The sequence below is a fragment of the Rhinolophus ferrumequinum genome, chromosome 13 (assembly GCF_004115265.2).
Source record: "Rhinolophus ferrumequinum isolate MPI-CBG mRhiFer1 chromosome 13, mRhiFer1_v1.p, whole genome shotgun sequence".
Lineage (NCBI taxonomy): Eukaryota > Metazoa > Chordata > Mammalia > Chiroptera > Rhinolophidae > Rhinolophus > Rhinolophus ferrumequinum.
In genome coordinates this window covers 3,594,396-3,607,832 of record NC_046296.1, presented here as the reverse complement: position 1 = coordinate 3,607,832, position 13,437 = coordinate 3,594,396, and the positions used below count along the sequence as shown (strand labels likewise).

General features: G+C 47.1%; 1 protein-coding gene across 4 annotated transcripts in view; it reads right to left on the bottom strand.

Moving 5' to 3' along the window:
* Nucleotides 1-13,437, bottom strand: part of TBC1D8 (TBC1 domain family member 8) — a 99,883-nt gene that overhangs the window by 8,585 nt on the left and 77,861 nt on the right. For all 4 annotated transcript variants that reach the window (XM_033124298.1, XM_033124299.1, XM_033124300.1 and 1 more), the window contains 8 exons: nt 12,221-12,435; nt 11,371-11,488; nt 8,734-9,019; nt 7,835-7,964; nt 7,609-7,707; nt 6,923-6,991; nt 1,991-2,231; nt 1,386-1,451 (listed from right to left, as the gene is read on the bottom strand). In XM_033124298.1, coding sequence (XP_032980189.1) covers nt 1,386-1,451; nt 1,991-2,231; nt 6,923-6,991; nt 7,609-7,707; nt 7,835-7,964; nt 8,734-9,019; nt 11,371-11,488; nt 12,221-12,435 — 1,224 coding nt within the window. The remainder of the gene's footprint in view (nt 1-1,385; nt 1,452-1,990; nt 2,232-6,922; nt 6,992-7,608; nt 7,708-7,834; nt 7,965-8,733; nt 9,020-11,370; nt 11,489-12,220; nt 12,436-13,437) is intronic.

Here is a 13,437-nt window from a genome sequence, read left to right as displayed (position 1 = left end):
GGCTGCCGGTTCGATTCCCACATGGGCCAGTGGGCTCTCAACCACAAGGCTGCCGGTTCAATTCCTCTGAATCCCGCAAGGGATGGTGGGCTCGGCCCCCTGCAACTAAGATTGAACACGGCACCTTGAGCTGAGCTGCCTCCCAGATGGCTCAGTTGGTTGGAGCGCATCCTCTCAACCACAAGGTTGCTGGTTCGACTCCCGCAAGGGATGGTGGGCTGCGCCCCCTGCAACTAGCAACAGCAACTGGACCTGGAGCTGAGCTGCGCCCTCCACAACTAAGACTGAAAAGGACAACAACTTGAAGCTGAACAGCACCCTCCACAACTAAGATTGAAAGGACAACAATTTGATGTGGAAAAACGTCCTGGAAGTACACACTGTTCCCCAATAAAGTCTTGTTCCCCTTCCCCAATAAAATCTTTCAAAAAAAAAAAAATCACTCATGTTCTCTTTAGCAACACCAGATATGATGATTATGAAAAGATGATGATGATAATAAAGGAATAATTATGCATATATTCTCTGTTGGGAAGAAAACATTTGTGAAAAATAAGGTCTAATTAAATGAAAAACTTATACTGGCATAAAAGGCAAAACTTCACTGATGCCAAACAGTTTTGCACTAAAGCAATGGGTCCGAGGGAAGGTGGAAGAGAGCCGTGTGTGGCTCCAGAATGCTCCCTGCAGGTCATGTGCATGACGTACTCTGACTCAGTAAAGACCAAACTCAGGACGATGCCCGGAAAGCCCACAAATAATGTCCCCGTACATGTTCAACTTCTGTACATGTGTTAGTTTTAAAAGCCACTAGGATCTTGTGGCCCTGGCAACCTCACAGCGCGCCAGCCGCCCCAGGCGCCGTCGCTGGGAAGTTCTGTCAGAGGCCTCGTCCAGCACCAGGACCAGGCACGGAGGTCCAGACCCTCAGGAATTCCTGGTCCACATCTATCAGTTTCAGAGGTCCACAGAATACCTTAAGTCTAACCCCAAGTCTGATCCCACAGGTTTCAAAATGGCTCCTTGTTCCTAGTTACCACTGCTTAAATTTGAAGGAAGCATGGTCTTCCAAGCTGGAAAAATGACATGAGCCTTCAAAAACAGTAGGGTAAAACAGCCCCCTGAGCCTGGCTTCCCCACCCATTCCACAGGCCAGCGGGTCACAAGGTGTGGTCCTCAGGCCTGGTGAATGAGAAGTGGGTGGCGCCCGGGAACCTGGTTCCCCACCATCCCAGGGCCCGCTCCAGTCTGGTATCAGGAACCCAAAACTAAAAACATCCGCTACCTCGAGTCCAAAGGAAATTTAAAAAGAACTTCAGTGTTGTGCACAAACCTGCTTTGTGTCAAGGCAGGACAGTCTAATCTTTCTACTTGGAATTTCTTACCTGGAGGGATATGAAGCCTATATAACAGTTTAATTTTCTCATTCATTTCTCCATTATACATAACATCTGCCAATAAAAAAAGAGAGACTGAGTAAATGCAAACGGTTAAAGTCTACTTGTCATGACACAAACTCACATGGAGAGAACTTCCTAAGGTCAATACTTGTTGACCCAACACTTCTTCTGCCCCGACACACACAGTTTGAAATGAAAATGTGAAAGGTGGTGATTGGTGGCCATTGAGCCACAAGATAACCTTATCAGCTCTGGCCTCCTACCTTCTGCAAGATTTTAATTTTATGTGCAAATGTTAACATGGCCCCTAACCAGCCACCACCACACCCTGGGCGCCACGGAGAACAAGGTCTGTGACCTTGTGTGTTAGCCTGGGCCCCTGTCCCCAGCCCCTCTAAGGAAGCAAAAACAGTCATGAGAGGAGCCTGCAGAGCGCTTTTTGTAAATCACAAAATCGTGGCAGGCCAGTCACAAATACATTTCATTGTGTGGATCTGCCTGCTCCACAATCCACTTCGTCTTGTGTTCACAGACTCACATACTCAAGTCGGACAGACTCAAGTCACCGCAATAAAGACCCCCAGTCCTACCGAGACAGCTCACAAACGCTTTGAATTCGATGAGGTGGTCCATGTTGTCATCCAGAAGCCTGAACGTCCTCTCCGCCAGGGTCTCCGTGTGGGCCCCGCAGGTCCACGGAGAGACCAGCTGAAACAGGTGTGTGAACTGCCGCGCATCTATGCGGTACTGCTCCGCGTAGGGCCTGCTGGGGTCGTGGCGAGGGGCCACGGGCCGGGGCTGCTCCCAGTAACAGCTCATCATGTGTTCTCTCTTAAAACGGGGGAGAGGGATCGTGACACAGCGCAGCACACTTACAAGCCAAGGCGAACAGGCCTCTCCGGACTGCCCGCCTCGGAAAATTCCTACCTACAAGGTCAGCAACGTTGTACCAAACGAAAACAATTACAGTCATTAACCCGACATGTAAAAGTGTTTCCTTGTCACCCTGTAGTTCCTTGCCCACATGAATATGGAATTTTGACATTTTTTCTTTTAAGTTTTTAATGTATGTCTATATAGCAAATATACATAACAAAATTTACCACTTTAACTATTTTTAAATGTACAGTTCAGCTGCCATAGTTTTAATTATAGAAGACACACAACTTTTAATCTGATATTTTCTCTTAAAATCACGTTGTTTGAAAATGAGAAAAGTGCTAGATGGATCTATAGCATACAAAGAAATGAGCAACACTGGTTACCTTGGGGAGGGATCAGAGGGGTAGGGACCCGGATGTGGAAGCAGGTCTCTTTACTGCATACTTTTTTATATGGTCTGAATTTTGGCTTTATTAGCAGTTCCAAGAATTAAAAACAAAAAAGGCAATTTCAGGTCTTGGGCACAGACTGGAAACTAAAGCAATCAAACTGGCCCTGTCACTGAGGACCCGCTGGGCGTCTTCACAGAACATCTTTTAAGTCACCTCTGGGGACATCTCAGCTCACTGGCACAGTCAGTGACTGCAGATTCCTCACCATTCCAGCGCTCTCCGCCCATAGGGATGGCACAGAAACAAGTGCCAGCACATACTCTCCATTTTGGACATTTACAAATGCCATTTACAATTTTACTGTCACATTTCACTGCAGCCGTGTTCTTGAAATGCCCTTTGCAGGATTGTAAAAAGTACCACAAAGGTCTAACAAATTTCCGTTCCTGAAAACCCACAACACACTAGGAATTCCCATGCGTATTTGTGTATCCTGTGATGCTAAAGGCCCACAGAATCCTGCCCAGAAGAAAATGGTTATAATACTGGTATGTAGGCCAAGGACGAATCCAGCCAGTTTACAGAAAACGAACCAGTAGAAGACCAGGTGGACAGGTGATACAGAGACGTATACAACTAGCCAATAAACTCCTGAAATGGTACTTCACCTCACTCATGAGGAAACAAATTTAAATTAAGAGAAAACGCAATTTTCTACAAGACTAGCAAAATTTTGTAAGATCCATAATATTCAATGGTGGGTGAGTGCAGCAGGTGGTAAATGAGCACTTAGACATAAGCAGTGAAACTGAAATTTGAAAAATCCGGAACACTAGCAGTATTGACAGAAATATGGCTTGTGCGTCCCATCATACAAAACAGCAGCACCGACGTCCTAATAAAGGCACAAAGGTGTGCACTCAGCACAGTACTGTGTATGAAGCAGCAACACATTTGAAACAACACGAATGTCCCTCAATTGGTGAATGTCAAAAAGTATGGTTCAGCCCTACCATGAAATTACGCAGCCATTAAAAAGAATGAAATTGGATGGTGAACACACAATGGGATTTATAGATGATGTAATATAGAATTATACACCTGAAATCTATGTAATTTTACTAACAATTGTCACCCCAATAAAAAAAAAAAGTGACGAGGGAGCATTTTCTCAATCCATTGAGATTTTGCTTCCCGGCAATTGTCGTCAGTTTGGCTCAAATAAACTCTTATAAGCTAAAAAAAAAAAAAGAAACAAAGAACAAATGACAAGAGATCTATAGGTATCGAGCTAGAAAAATGTCCATGATGAAAAAATTGGAGGCCATTATGTGCCGTACAATCTCACTTTTGTGTGGGAAAAAGTGTGCGTGTGTGTGTGTTTGTGTGTAGAGAGAGAGATAAGGCGGGGGAAATCAGGAAAGAGTCACCATATTGTGAACAGTAATTACCTGTACAAGGTAGGATTGTAGGTGAGAGTGGGAATAATTTTACTTTGTGATTTTAATTAAATTTTGAAAATAAAAGTCTTAACCACAACATGGAAGCAAGCAAAATACTATTAGAGACCAAAAGCTCTCTGGGGCCTGGTAGTCCAGCAACAGTGAACGAATATAACTGGTCATTGGCAGAGCAGGCTGATGGAAGCCCTAAGGCCCACTTTCAGGGCTGCGTGTCTCCAGGAGCAGCCTGTGACACCAAGTGTCAATTACACTGTTCACATCTTATTTGGAAAGATAAGATTAATGAAGCTGTTCTCAATTTGGGAGAACAGCAGGTGGACATCACAAATCTGAATTTATGTAATTTAAAAGACTGCTTTACAACATGGATGGACCTAGAGGGCATTATGCTAAGGGAAATGAGTCAGACAGAGAAAGACAAATACCACAGGATCTCACGTGTGGAATCTAAAAAACAAAAAAACCCTAAACTCATAGAAAAAAGATCAGATTTGTGGTTACCAGAAGTAGGTGGGGGGCAGTGAGGGAATTGGGTGAAGGGGGTCAAAAGGTACAAACTTCCAGTTAGTTCTAAAATAAGTCCTGGGGATGTGATGTACAAAATAGGACGACTATTGTTAACACTGTTTATGGCATATTTGAAAGTTGCTAAGAGTAAATCCTAAAAGTTGACATCACAAGGAAAAATACTTTTTTTTTTGGCATCTGTAGGAGAAGATGGATTACTATGGTAATCATTTCACAAAATATGTAAGTCAAGTCATGCTGTACGCCTTAACCTTACACAGTGCTGTGTCAGTGATATCTCAACACAACTTCAAGAAAAAAAGAACTGCATCAAAGGATAAAAACAGATCGCTTTAAATTAACAATAAAAATAGATTTCATTAAGTGCCAACCACATCGTTCATCTTTCATCAGAAAGAATATGTAAAGATGACGGTCAGAGCTGACTTGTTAATACAGAGAATGGTCACACCTATACATTGCAGGCTTAGGGAGGAAGCCAGAGAAGTTACAGAAAGGACGACTTCTCAAGAACCTATCACACATGTATAAGATGATGTCAGGGTATCTCTGTGTCCCTTTCCCTTGAGAATGAAATTCTGATTCAGAAGACAAGAGATGTATGCAAAAGCTAAGTAGAGAACATCATACCGCATATTACTTAATCAAGTATTGAGATGTGTGAAGTCTGGGAGAGCCACGGAAATTCAGAGAAGGTCAGGAGCATGGGACAAAGGACAGTCTGAGAGGGCAGTTACGTGGGCATGACGCTGGCTCTGGGCCTGGAAGGAAGGCGCTGGGCTGGGTGCATTAAGGAGGCACCTCGGTTGCACAACAGAATTACACACCGTGACTCTGACACTATTTTACTGGAATTTCCTTTGGAAATAAATTTTGAAAATCATCTTGTATTTACAGTTTGTTTGCCTGTTTATGTTTGCAGTTAGTCCTACATACATGAAAGACTCGTAGGGCTAACTACAAATACGGAAATAAATTTCATCAAGCGCCAACCACATCATTCACGGGAAAGATAGGAAACAAGAAATAATCAGTTCGATCTTCTTTAAAAACTTTTTATTAAAGATGAATGACATGGTTACTACGTAATGAAATCTATTTCTATAATAAATTTAAAGCAATCTTTTAAATTAGAGAAATTCAGATTTGTGGCATGTCTTATTCTCTCAAATTGAGAACAGTTAACCCTAAACAAATGAAAGACTTCTGATGCTAAACAGCACATCTGTTTACCTGCTTTTATGTTTCTACTATTCCGTTTTTCCTTCTTGAAAGTCAGAGGGTTTGGGACACAAAGTAAACTTCTACTGTATTTTCTCTATGCAAAAGGAAACTATAAAACTTGAAAACAGGTGATGTTTACAAGACACAAGGGCCAAGAATCCCGCTTATTAGGAATGAGGAGTGCCAGGAATCGAAAAGCCAACAAGCCATTTCAGTGACTGCAGGGAAACGTGCCAGGACAGGGCACACAAAGGGTTCGGACGCCCTGGAAAGCTCTGCTTAGAAGTACTTGACGTGCTGCTTATCACTGTTTCAACTGTGTTGGCAACGTGTGATCAGAAGTGACAGCGGCTCAGGTTCCCAGCAGGAAGAGCTCTGGAGGCCAGCCTTTCATGGACGCTGGCTGGAAGTGCCTTCTGCAACTGCCTTTTCTCCCCCGTCACTGCCAAGGCACCAGGAGTGGATCAGTGCGTCTGCCGCTCTTCCCCACTTTTACTGGTTTGCACAAGATGATTTATAGCAAAGCACTTAAAAACGTTCTTGCAGGGTGAGTTAAGTAGCAAGACCTGAGAATCTTACCTAAATACCCAAATATTAGAAATATGGTTTAGCATATTAATTATTACCAATATGCTGGATTATAAAGTTATTTAAAAATGATTAAGACTACATCCAACATGGGAACGTAACAGCATCCCGGGGAAACAGAATGTAAGCTAGCATATGTACCAGCCACACAAATATACAAATATGTGTACAGATATTGTGGGTGGGATTATGGGTAATTAAAAAGTGTATGAGGTGACAGTTTCAGTAGGGTCACTGTCCCGTCTACTATGGACTGAGAACTCAGTGTAGTGGCCCTAGGGTGTGGGCTGCAAGCAGGTGGAACAGGTGGGGCAGCTCCAGCCTCTGCTGTCACAGAACAGGCACAAGACAGCCCCCTGTGGCTTCCACACCCTGGGCAGACTGACAACGTGGCTTCCGCCTGGACCAGGGCCTGCCACTCTCTCATCTTCCCAGACTTTCATACCTTGAATAAATCATAGAGTTCTTCGAGGTCTTCAGGAAGAATTGAGACTTCTGCGGTGACAACACGGAGCTTGAGGAAAGAATGAAGAGCAATGGAGTGAGTTCTCTGCCTGCACCTGGGAAGATCAGAGGCAGGAGGGGGCTCTTCCTACTACAGTGGGACACCAGGTGCCCGGCTGCGCCAACTTCCCTGTCCCTCCCCTCCCACCCCCACCCCCCCAGCAGTGTCTGCCCCTTTCTGACACCAAGATCACTTCCTGGGAACTTTCTCGGGTGATTCTCCTCAACCTTTCTGAATCTCACAGCAGGGCCTCAGACAAACGACACCTTTCTAATGGAAGTTAAACACTAGCAAACCCAGAGCCCGGGCAGGAAGTTCCTCCTGAATAACAACTAACTGGGCAGGCCACGTGTGCTGGGCATTTTCTACATCCTACCTCCTCCAACCCCACCCCGTGGGCATCTTCATCCTGATTTTAGGGCCAGAGAATCAGAGGCTCCCGGTGGTTAATTTGCTCACAATCTGTCTGACTCTCAAACCCATGCTGTTTCCAGACCACATCACACCTCTTACATTTTTGATTCGATGCAAAAAAAAAAAAAAAAAAAAAGCTGGCATCCTTACATTAGAAATCAACAGGGACACCCTGGTCAGCAAGTGGCCGCAGTGAGGCGACCTTGACTTACCACGTTCTGCTTTGTGGTGTCCTCGTGGCCTTGGAGAACCCTGATCCGGTGCCTACAACGCATGCGCTCAATCTGCTCCACAGACTGGTTCCCAAACTTCTGCAGGGAGACCGGGGGCCACTCAGTCTCCCTTCTGTGCACAGAGGACACAGAAGCAGCCCAGAACCCTCCCGACGTCCATCTCCCCAGCAAGCTCCATGGGTGGGGGTGGGACAGGGCCAGTTACCTCGTAGGAGTCCCGGATCAGGTCGGCAATGTCAGTCACAGGACAGGGCTCCTGGTCGTCGGAGAAAAAGGCATGGTGGCTGCCAATTCGGGGTCCAGGGCTGTCCTCATTCTTAATGTGATCTAGAAACCTAAGCACACCACCTGGCATTAAAGCACATGGTGACCTTCACCAGGGCACCGCACACACGCACTCCCTTCCTAGGGGCCAGTAGACGTGTCACAACACTTCAAACACAGCTCATCTGTCTCCATACACTGGGAGAAGGGCAAGGCAGCGAACACTGTGGTCCTGTTGGAGAATGAGAGGCAGCCATACGCCAGACTCATCAATCTGGGCTCCACTGGAAGGTTCCCGGGGTTTGTGACTCTCCAGTGAAGTAAACACAAAACTCTGTGCATGCACGCAGGGGTAAGCTTCCACAATATTCTGAAAGGGACCCCTTCCTTTGTCAGCCAACTTGCCCTCGGCTCCGAGAGACACCAGTCCTCGGCCTGGTGGGACCCACCAGCCTCTATACATAAAATGTCGGAAACTTCCAGTTGGCTGCCCGACTCCATTTCCCGGTGCCTGTCCCTGTTCAAGGTCACTTTGAATCCGTCTAGACTCAAGACATTTGAATCTCCTTAGAGGAAAGCCCTGACAGCCCTCTCTCTTCCTGGACGCCCTCACTTGGTAGGAGTGAGGGAAGATGGCGCTCTTCACCACATGCAGGTGACATCCTGGCTCTAGGGGGATCACAGGTGACAAGTGACCGAGTGGAAGGAAACACTTCCATAGCGACAGCCCTGCTGGGCCCCTGCTGCTGCCGCCTCCAGCCGTCTTACTTCCAGGGTTCCAGCTGCTGCCCACCCTCCCCACCCCCGCTGGGCAGTCACAGGGCCAGCAGCCAGGCCCACCTGCTGAGGACCATCAGGGCCTGGCCGTCGTCCTTGCTGCTGCACAGGTCCTCGGCGTTGGCTTCCAGCACCGCCAGCCCCAGCTGGAAGATGGCTTTGATCCCATCGTAGAAGAAGCAGTCTACGACGTTCACCGCACTCTCCAGAGGCATAATGCTGAGGAACAGCGTCAGGAACCACGAGAGAGAGATGGACGCCAGGGCTGAGGGGTCGTTCAGGTGCTCCGCCAGCTCGGGGAGGTGTTCCTTGATGAGCTCCTCAAACACAGACTGGTCCACTTGGGCCCCTGGGGAGGGAAGGCCACTGGTCGGGAGGGACTCACCCTCCAACGTTAGCCTGAAATCAGCACTGCTCTGAGGTACACACCACAGTGAGTCCAGAAAGGACTCTGGCTTCGTTAACTGAGTTTTGACATTTTGACCAAGGTAGTAATTCGATGGGGAAAGGACAATATTTTCAAAAAAAACCCAAGGGTATCAGTATGGAGGGCGGGGAAGAGCCTCAACCCCCCCTTCACTTCACCCCACACAGAAAAATGCATTTGAAACACATCACAGACCTAAATATAAAAGCTAACACTATAAAACATCTGAAAGAAAATATAGGAAAAAGGCAAAATTTCTTAAGACACTGAAAGCACTAACTATAGAAAAAATTATAAATTGGACTTCATCCACTTCAAAGACATGTTCTTCAAAACATACCATTAATAAAATGAAAACTTCACACTCAGGAAATGTTTGCAATAAATATACCTGACAAAGATCTTGTATTCAAAATAAAGAATTCTTGCAACTTAGTAGTAAGAAGTCAGGAACAACATTTTTTTTAAAACAAGCAAGAGATTTGAATAGATACTTCAAAAGTGATGATAAGCAAAAGACGAGTAAGCACAAAAATTCATGTTCAACATTATTAACCAAAGAAATGCAAATTAAAACCACCACGATAGACTACTTCTTACCCACTAGAATGGCTAAAATAAAAAAGACAATTAATTCAAGTGTTAACGGGTGTGGAGCAACTGGAATTCCCACACATTGCTGGTGTGAGATGCGACTTACTACATATGCTTTGAAAAACGGACAGTTTCTTATAAAGTTCAACATACATCTAACCTAATACCCAGTAATTCTACTCCTAGGTAAATACTCAAAATAACTGAGAATATAGTGTTCACACAAAGACACATGAATGTTCATTGCAAATTTACATAGAATAAAAAACTGGAAACAACTCAAATGTCTTATCAACAGCTGACAGGATAAATGCATGATGGTATGAACACTCAGCAAGGAGAAGAGACAAACTAGTGGTGCACCAACGACCTCCAGTTGTGCAAAGGAAGCCAGTCACAAAAGAAAACAGCCTCTATTATTACATTCATACCAAGTTCAAGTTCAAGGACAGGCCAAATTAATCTGTGGCGACAGAAATCAGTGCCAAGTGTTACCAGCGGGGACGGGGCAGAAGGAGACTTAGCAGGTTATGGAGAGGCTCCATATGTCCCACTCTGTGCGGGGTGGGGGTCACACAAGTATGTACAGTATCACAGAGTGTCTGCTGGTCACTGTTGAGTATGAGCCGTCCCATAGCAACTCTTGTCAACTGACAACATGCTTCCCACGACCCTGAGATTCTGATTATTCCTTGCTACTCCACACAATGTTTAACCGCCTCCCACATTATCAAGTGAAAAGGGACGCAAGCCAGTTAACCACTCAGGCACCTGAAGAGAGCCAGAGGAGATGGTCAGTCATACCGAAAGGACACCTCCCTCCCAGCCAGCCCTCCCCCGTACGCCCCTCAGTTCTCAGGACCTGAGCCTTCAAGCCCTTCTTCCTGCCTCACCCCTACATCCAGTCCTTGGTCACGTTCTGTCTCGAGGTGGTTCTTTTGTTTCTGTTCTCACTGCTGTCACCCTAATTTTGGGTTATCTCCATCTCGTTCTGGATCACTGAGAAGTGCCCGGGAAGAGTATCAGTAAAGCACTTTTTGTGTCACTTTCGCCACCAGGAGGTTGCTGGACCACAGATGTAGTACAAATGCAAATGTCAACCACACACAAGACAGAGGCACCGAGTGCTTGAAGAAGTGGCATCCCAGCTTTGCCCAGAGCCTGGGCAGCAACCAATGAGCTTTGTCAACTTATGCAGTGGGAGGTGTTCTCCACGTCTGCCCTGTGTGGGGCCTAACTGCGGGGCTCTCTGGCACTGTTCTGCTCACTGCCTGTCCCCTCCAGTCTGCAGAGCCCCCTGGGCACCAACAGCAGAGCGCCCTCCCTTCCCAGGCCTCAGCTTCACGGGAAAATCTCTCTGGTTTTCATTTTTCGACTTGTTTCTCAAGCCTAGAATTTTTCTGTCCTTCTTGTAAGTTCAGCTATCCCCGTAAAATCATTTGTTTTATTTAATCCAAAATCTGTACATGTTTGTAGCAAGACAGTGATCAGGTTGCCTCATTCCATTATTTTGCCAGGACTGTGCTGAGAATTACACCATTGGCTTTCCAGATCCAAGAGCCAGTGTTTGTGCAGAGGGCAGCTGAGTGGCACCGCGGATTTTAGAAGCAGGATGGGTGACAAGCGTCCATGCCCAGGTTCTGTCACTGTCCCCAGGCACAGAGGAGGGGGTGGCTTACCGATGACCCGGTGGTTGAAGTAGTCTGGGAGCATCCGCTCACACACAGCGACCAGCAGCCAGAAGGCTTCCTCCTCCTTGGCGTACAGCAGCAAGACGGACGTCAGGATGTTCATGGACTGCTCGGGGAGTCACAGGGGGGACGGTTACTGACCAGACTGCACAGGGCCACAGGGACGTTAAACAACACACGAGCCCACATGACCCACAGAAGTCACGATGCAGCGTACCTCAACCACAGGACGCGTGTGCGGGGGAATGACCACGTGTCCTATCGACACGGTACACCAGGCTGAGTGATCAGCCACCATTCCGTCCCTGTCCCCATCTGGTAATGATGCATTTTGCTTATTCACAGGAAAACAAAGTTTAAAAATCTTAATATTTTTAAATGTCAGTAGCTCCTCTAAGTGGGTCTTAGGTTGGGGCTTTTTGTTGTTTGTTTACTGCTATTTATATTGTGCTGTTTAGTGCTTCCCTGAGTACACTGAGCAAACTTCCTGAGGCCTCGGGGGAAACATCTTTTTCCTTCCCAAATAGCACTGCCCTTTTTTCTATCACCGCTGTAAGTTCCAGACAAGCAAAGCTCCACAGCAGCCATATCAAGGCCGTCCTCCCGCGGAGGCCCACGGGACGTGAAGACCCTGCCCGTGTGGACGCAGCTCCCATGAGGCCCCTCAGACACACGGCTACGTTTCTAACCTCCAAGGATCAGCCTGTCTGACTACGGAGAGGATTTCCTTCGGCTTCCTTCGCTCCATTCCTTAGGGGAAGGAACCAGTCCTCCGTACAGATGCCCGAACCACAGGAGACCTGGACTAAAGGAGTCTGCTTCTCAGCGCATCCCTCACCTGGCAGTACCCGATTTTGGGGTTCCGGTGGGCGTAGGCCGTCAGAACTCTCCTCAACGCAGCGATTCCCGTTTCGTTTTGGAAGGCGGGGTGCTCCGGTAAGGAACGGTGCAAGTCCCGTTCTATCTCCTCTGTCACCAGGCAAGATTTTCCCATGGACTCCTCCACCAGGTTACCATAGTAACCGGGATGCGAGGCGAGATCGGTGACGGCATCTGAGGATTTAAAAGGAATTTTTCAAGAAGTCTAGTTACCAGGATAGTGTCAACATGGGGAGGGAGCCTGTCCAGTCAGAGGACCGCAGTGGGGTCTCATTACTTGAGGGACATGAAACATTTTGAGAACACACACTACCAAAAGGACTTCATTTTTGCCAAAAACAAAAAGGAAAGGAAAACAGAAATAACTTGACTTTTCTAAGAATAACCTTTTACAGAGAGAGGGGAAAAGCTCATACTAGAAATATTTTTATTAATATGCTTTTCATAAGTTGGGTTGCCTCGTAACAGGAAGAACGTGTGTGTGTACATATATACATATACACATATGTGTACACTTACATACATACACACGCAATTTTCAAGCATTGACAAGAAATTACTGAGCACGTGTGTGGGAAGAACATGAGAAGGTGCCATGACGATTAAGTAACAGCAACAATGACCAAGGAGCCAACAAGCTGCCAACAGGAAACGGAGGGCTGGCGTCATGGTGTGAGGACGGCCAGGCACAGCCCAGCCACTGCCAAGCCGTCGGGCTGAGCACACGCCGTGGAGAGTTCTAGTCACTCAGCCCCCAGCACCAGGGCACCTGTGGTTTTAGCCAGTGTCCCCTCCCGGGGGCTGGTGGCAGGTGGCTCCCCAGGACTGCTGCCAGCCTGGGCTTCTCGGGCAAGAGGGGGATGATCGGGGTGAGAGACGCCATGAGGGAGGGACAGGAAAAGTGAGCGGCCAGAGGCCAGGCGCCCAGGCTCAGCCTCCAGGAGGCTCAGTGCTGACGTGAGCACAGAAGGGTCTCCTGGGGGGAGCGGACCTCCTCACCGTGCACCCCACAGCACCGAGAGGAGCAGCAAAGTCACACCGCTGGACGACAGGGGCCTTCCTTTCCTGCTCCCAGCCCCTCTACCGAACAGGACAAAATGGTCACAATCAACATGGACACAGATGAATGTCTGCTTGGGAGTCGTGGAGGATTTTGGTCCCAGTCTGAGCCTTATC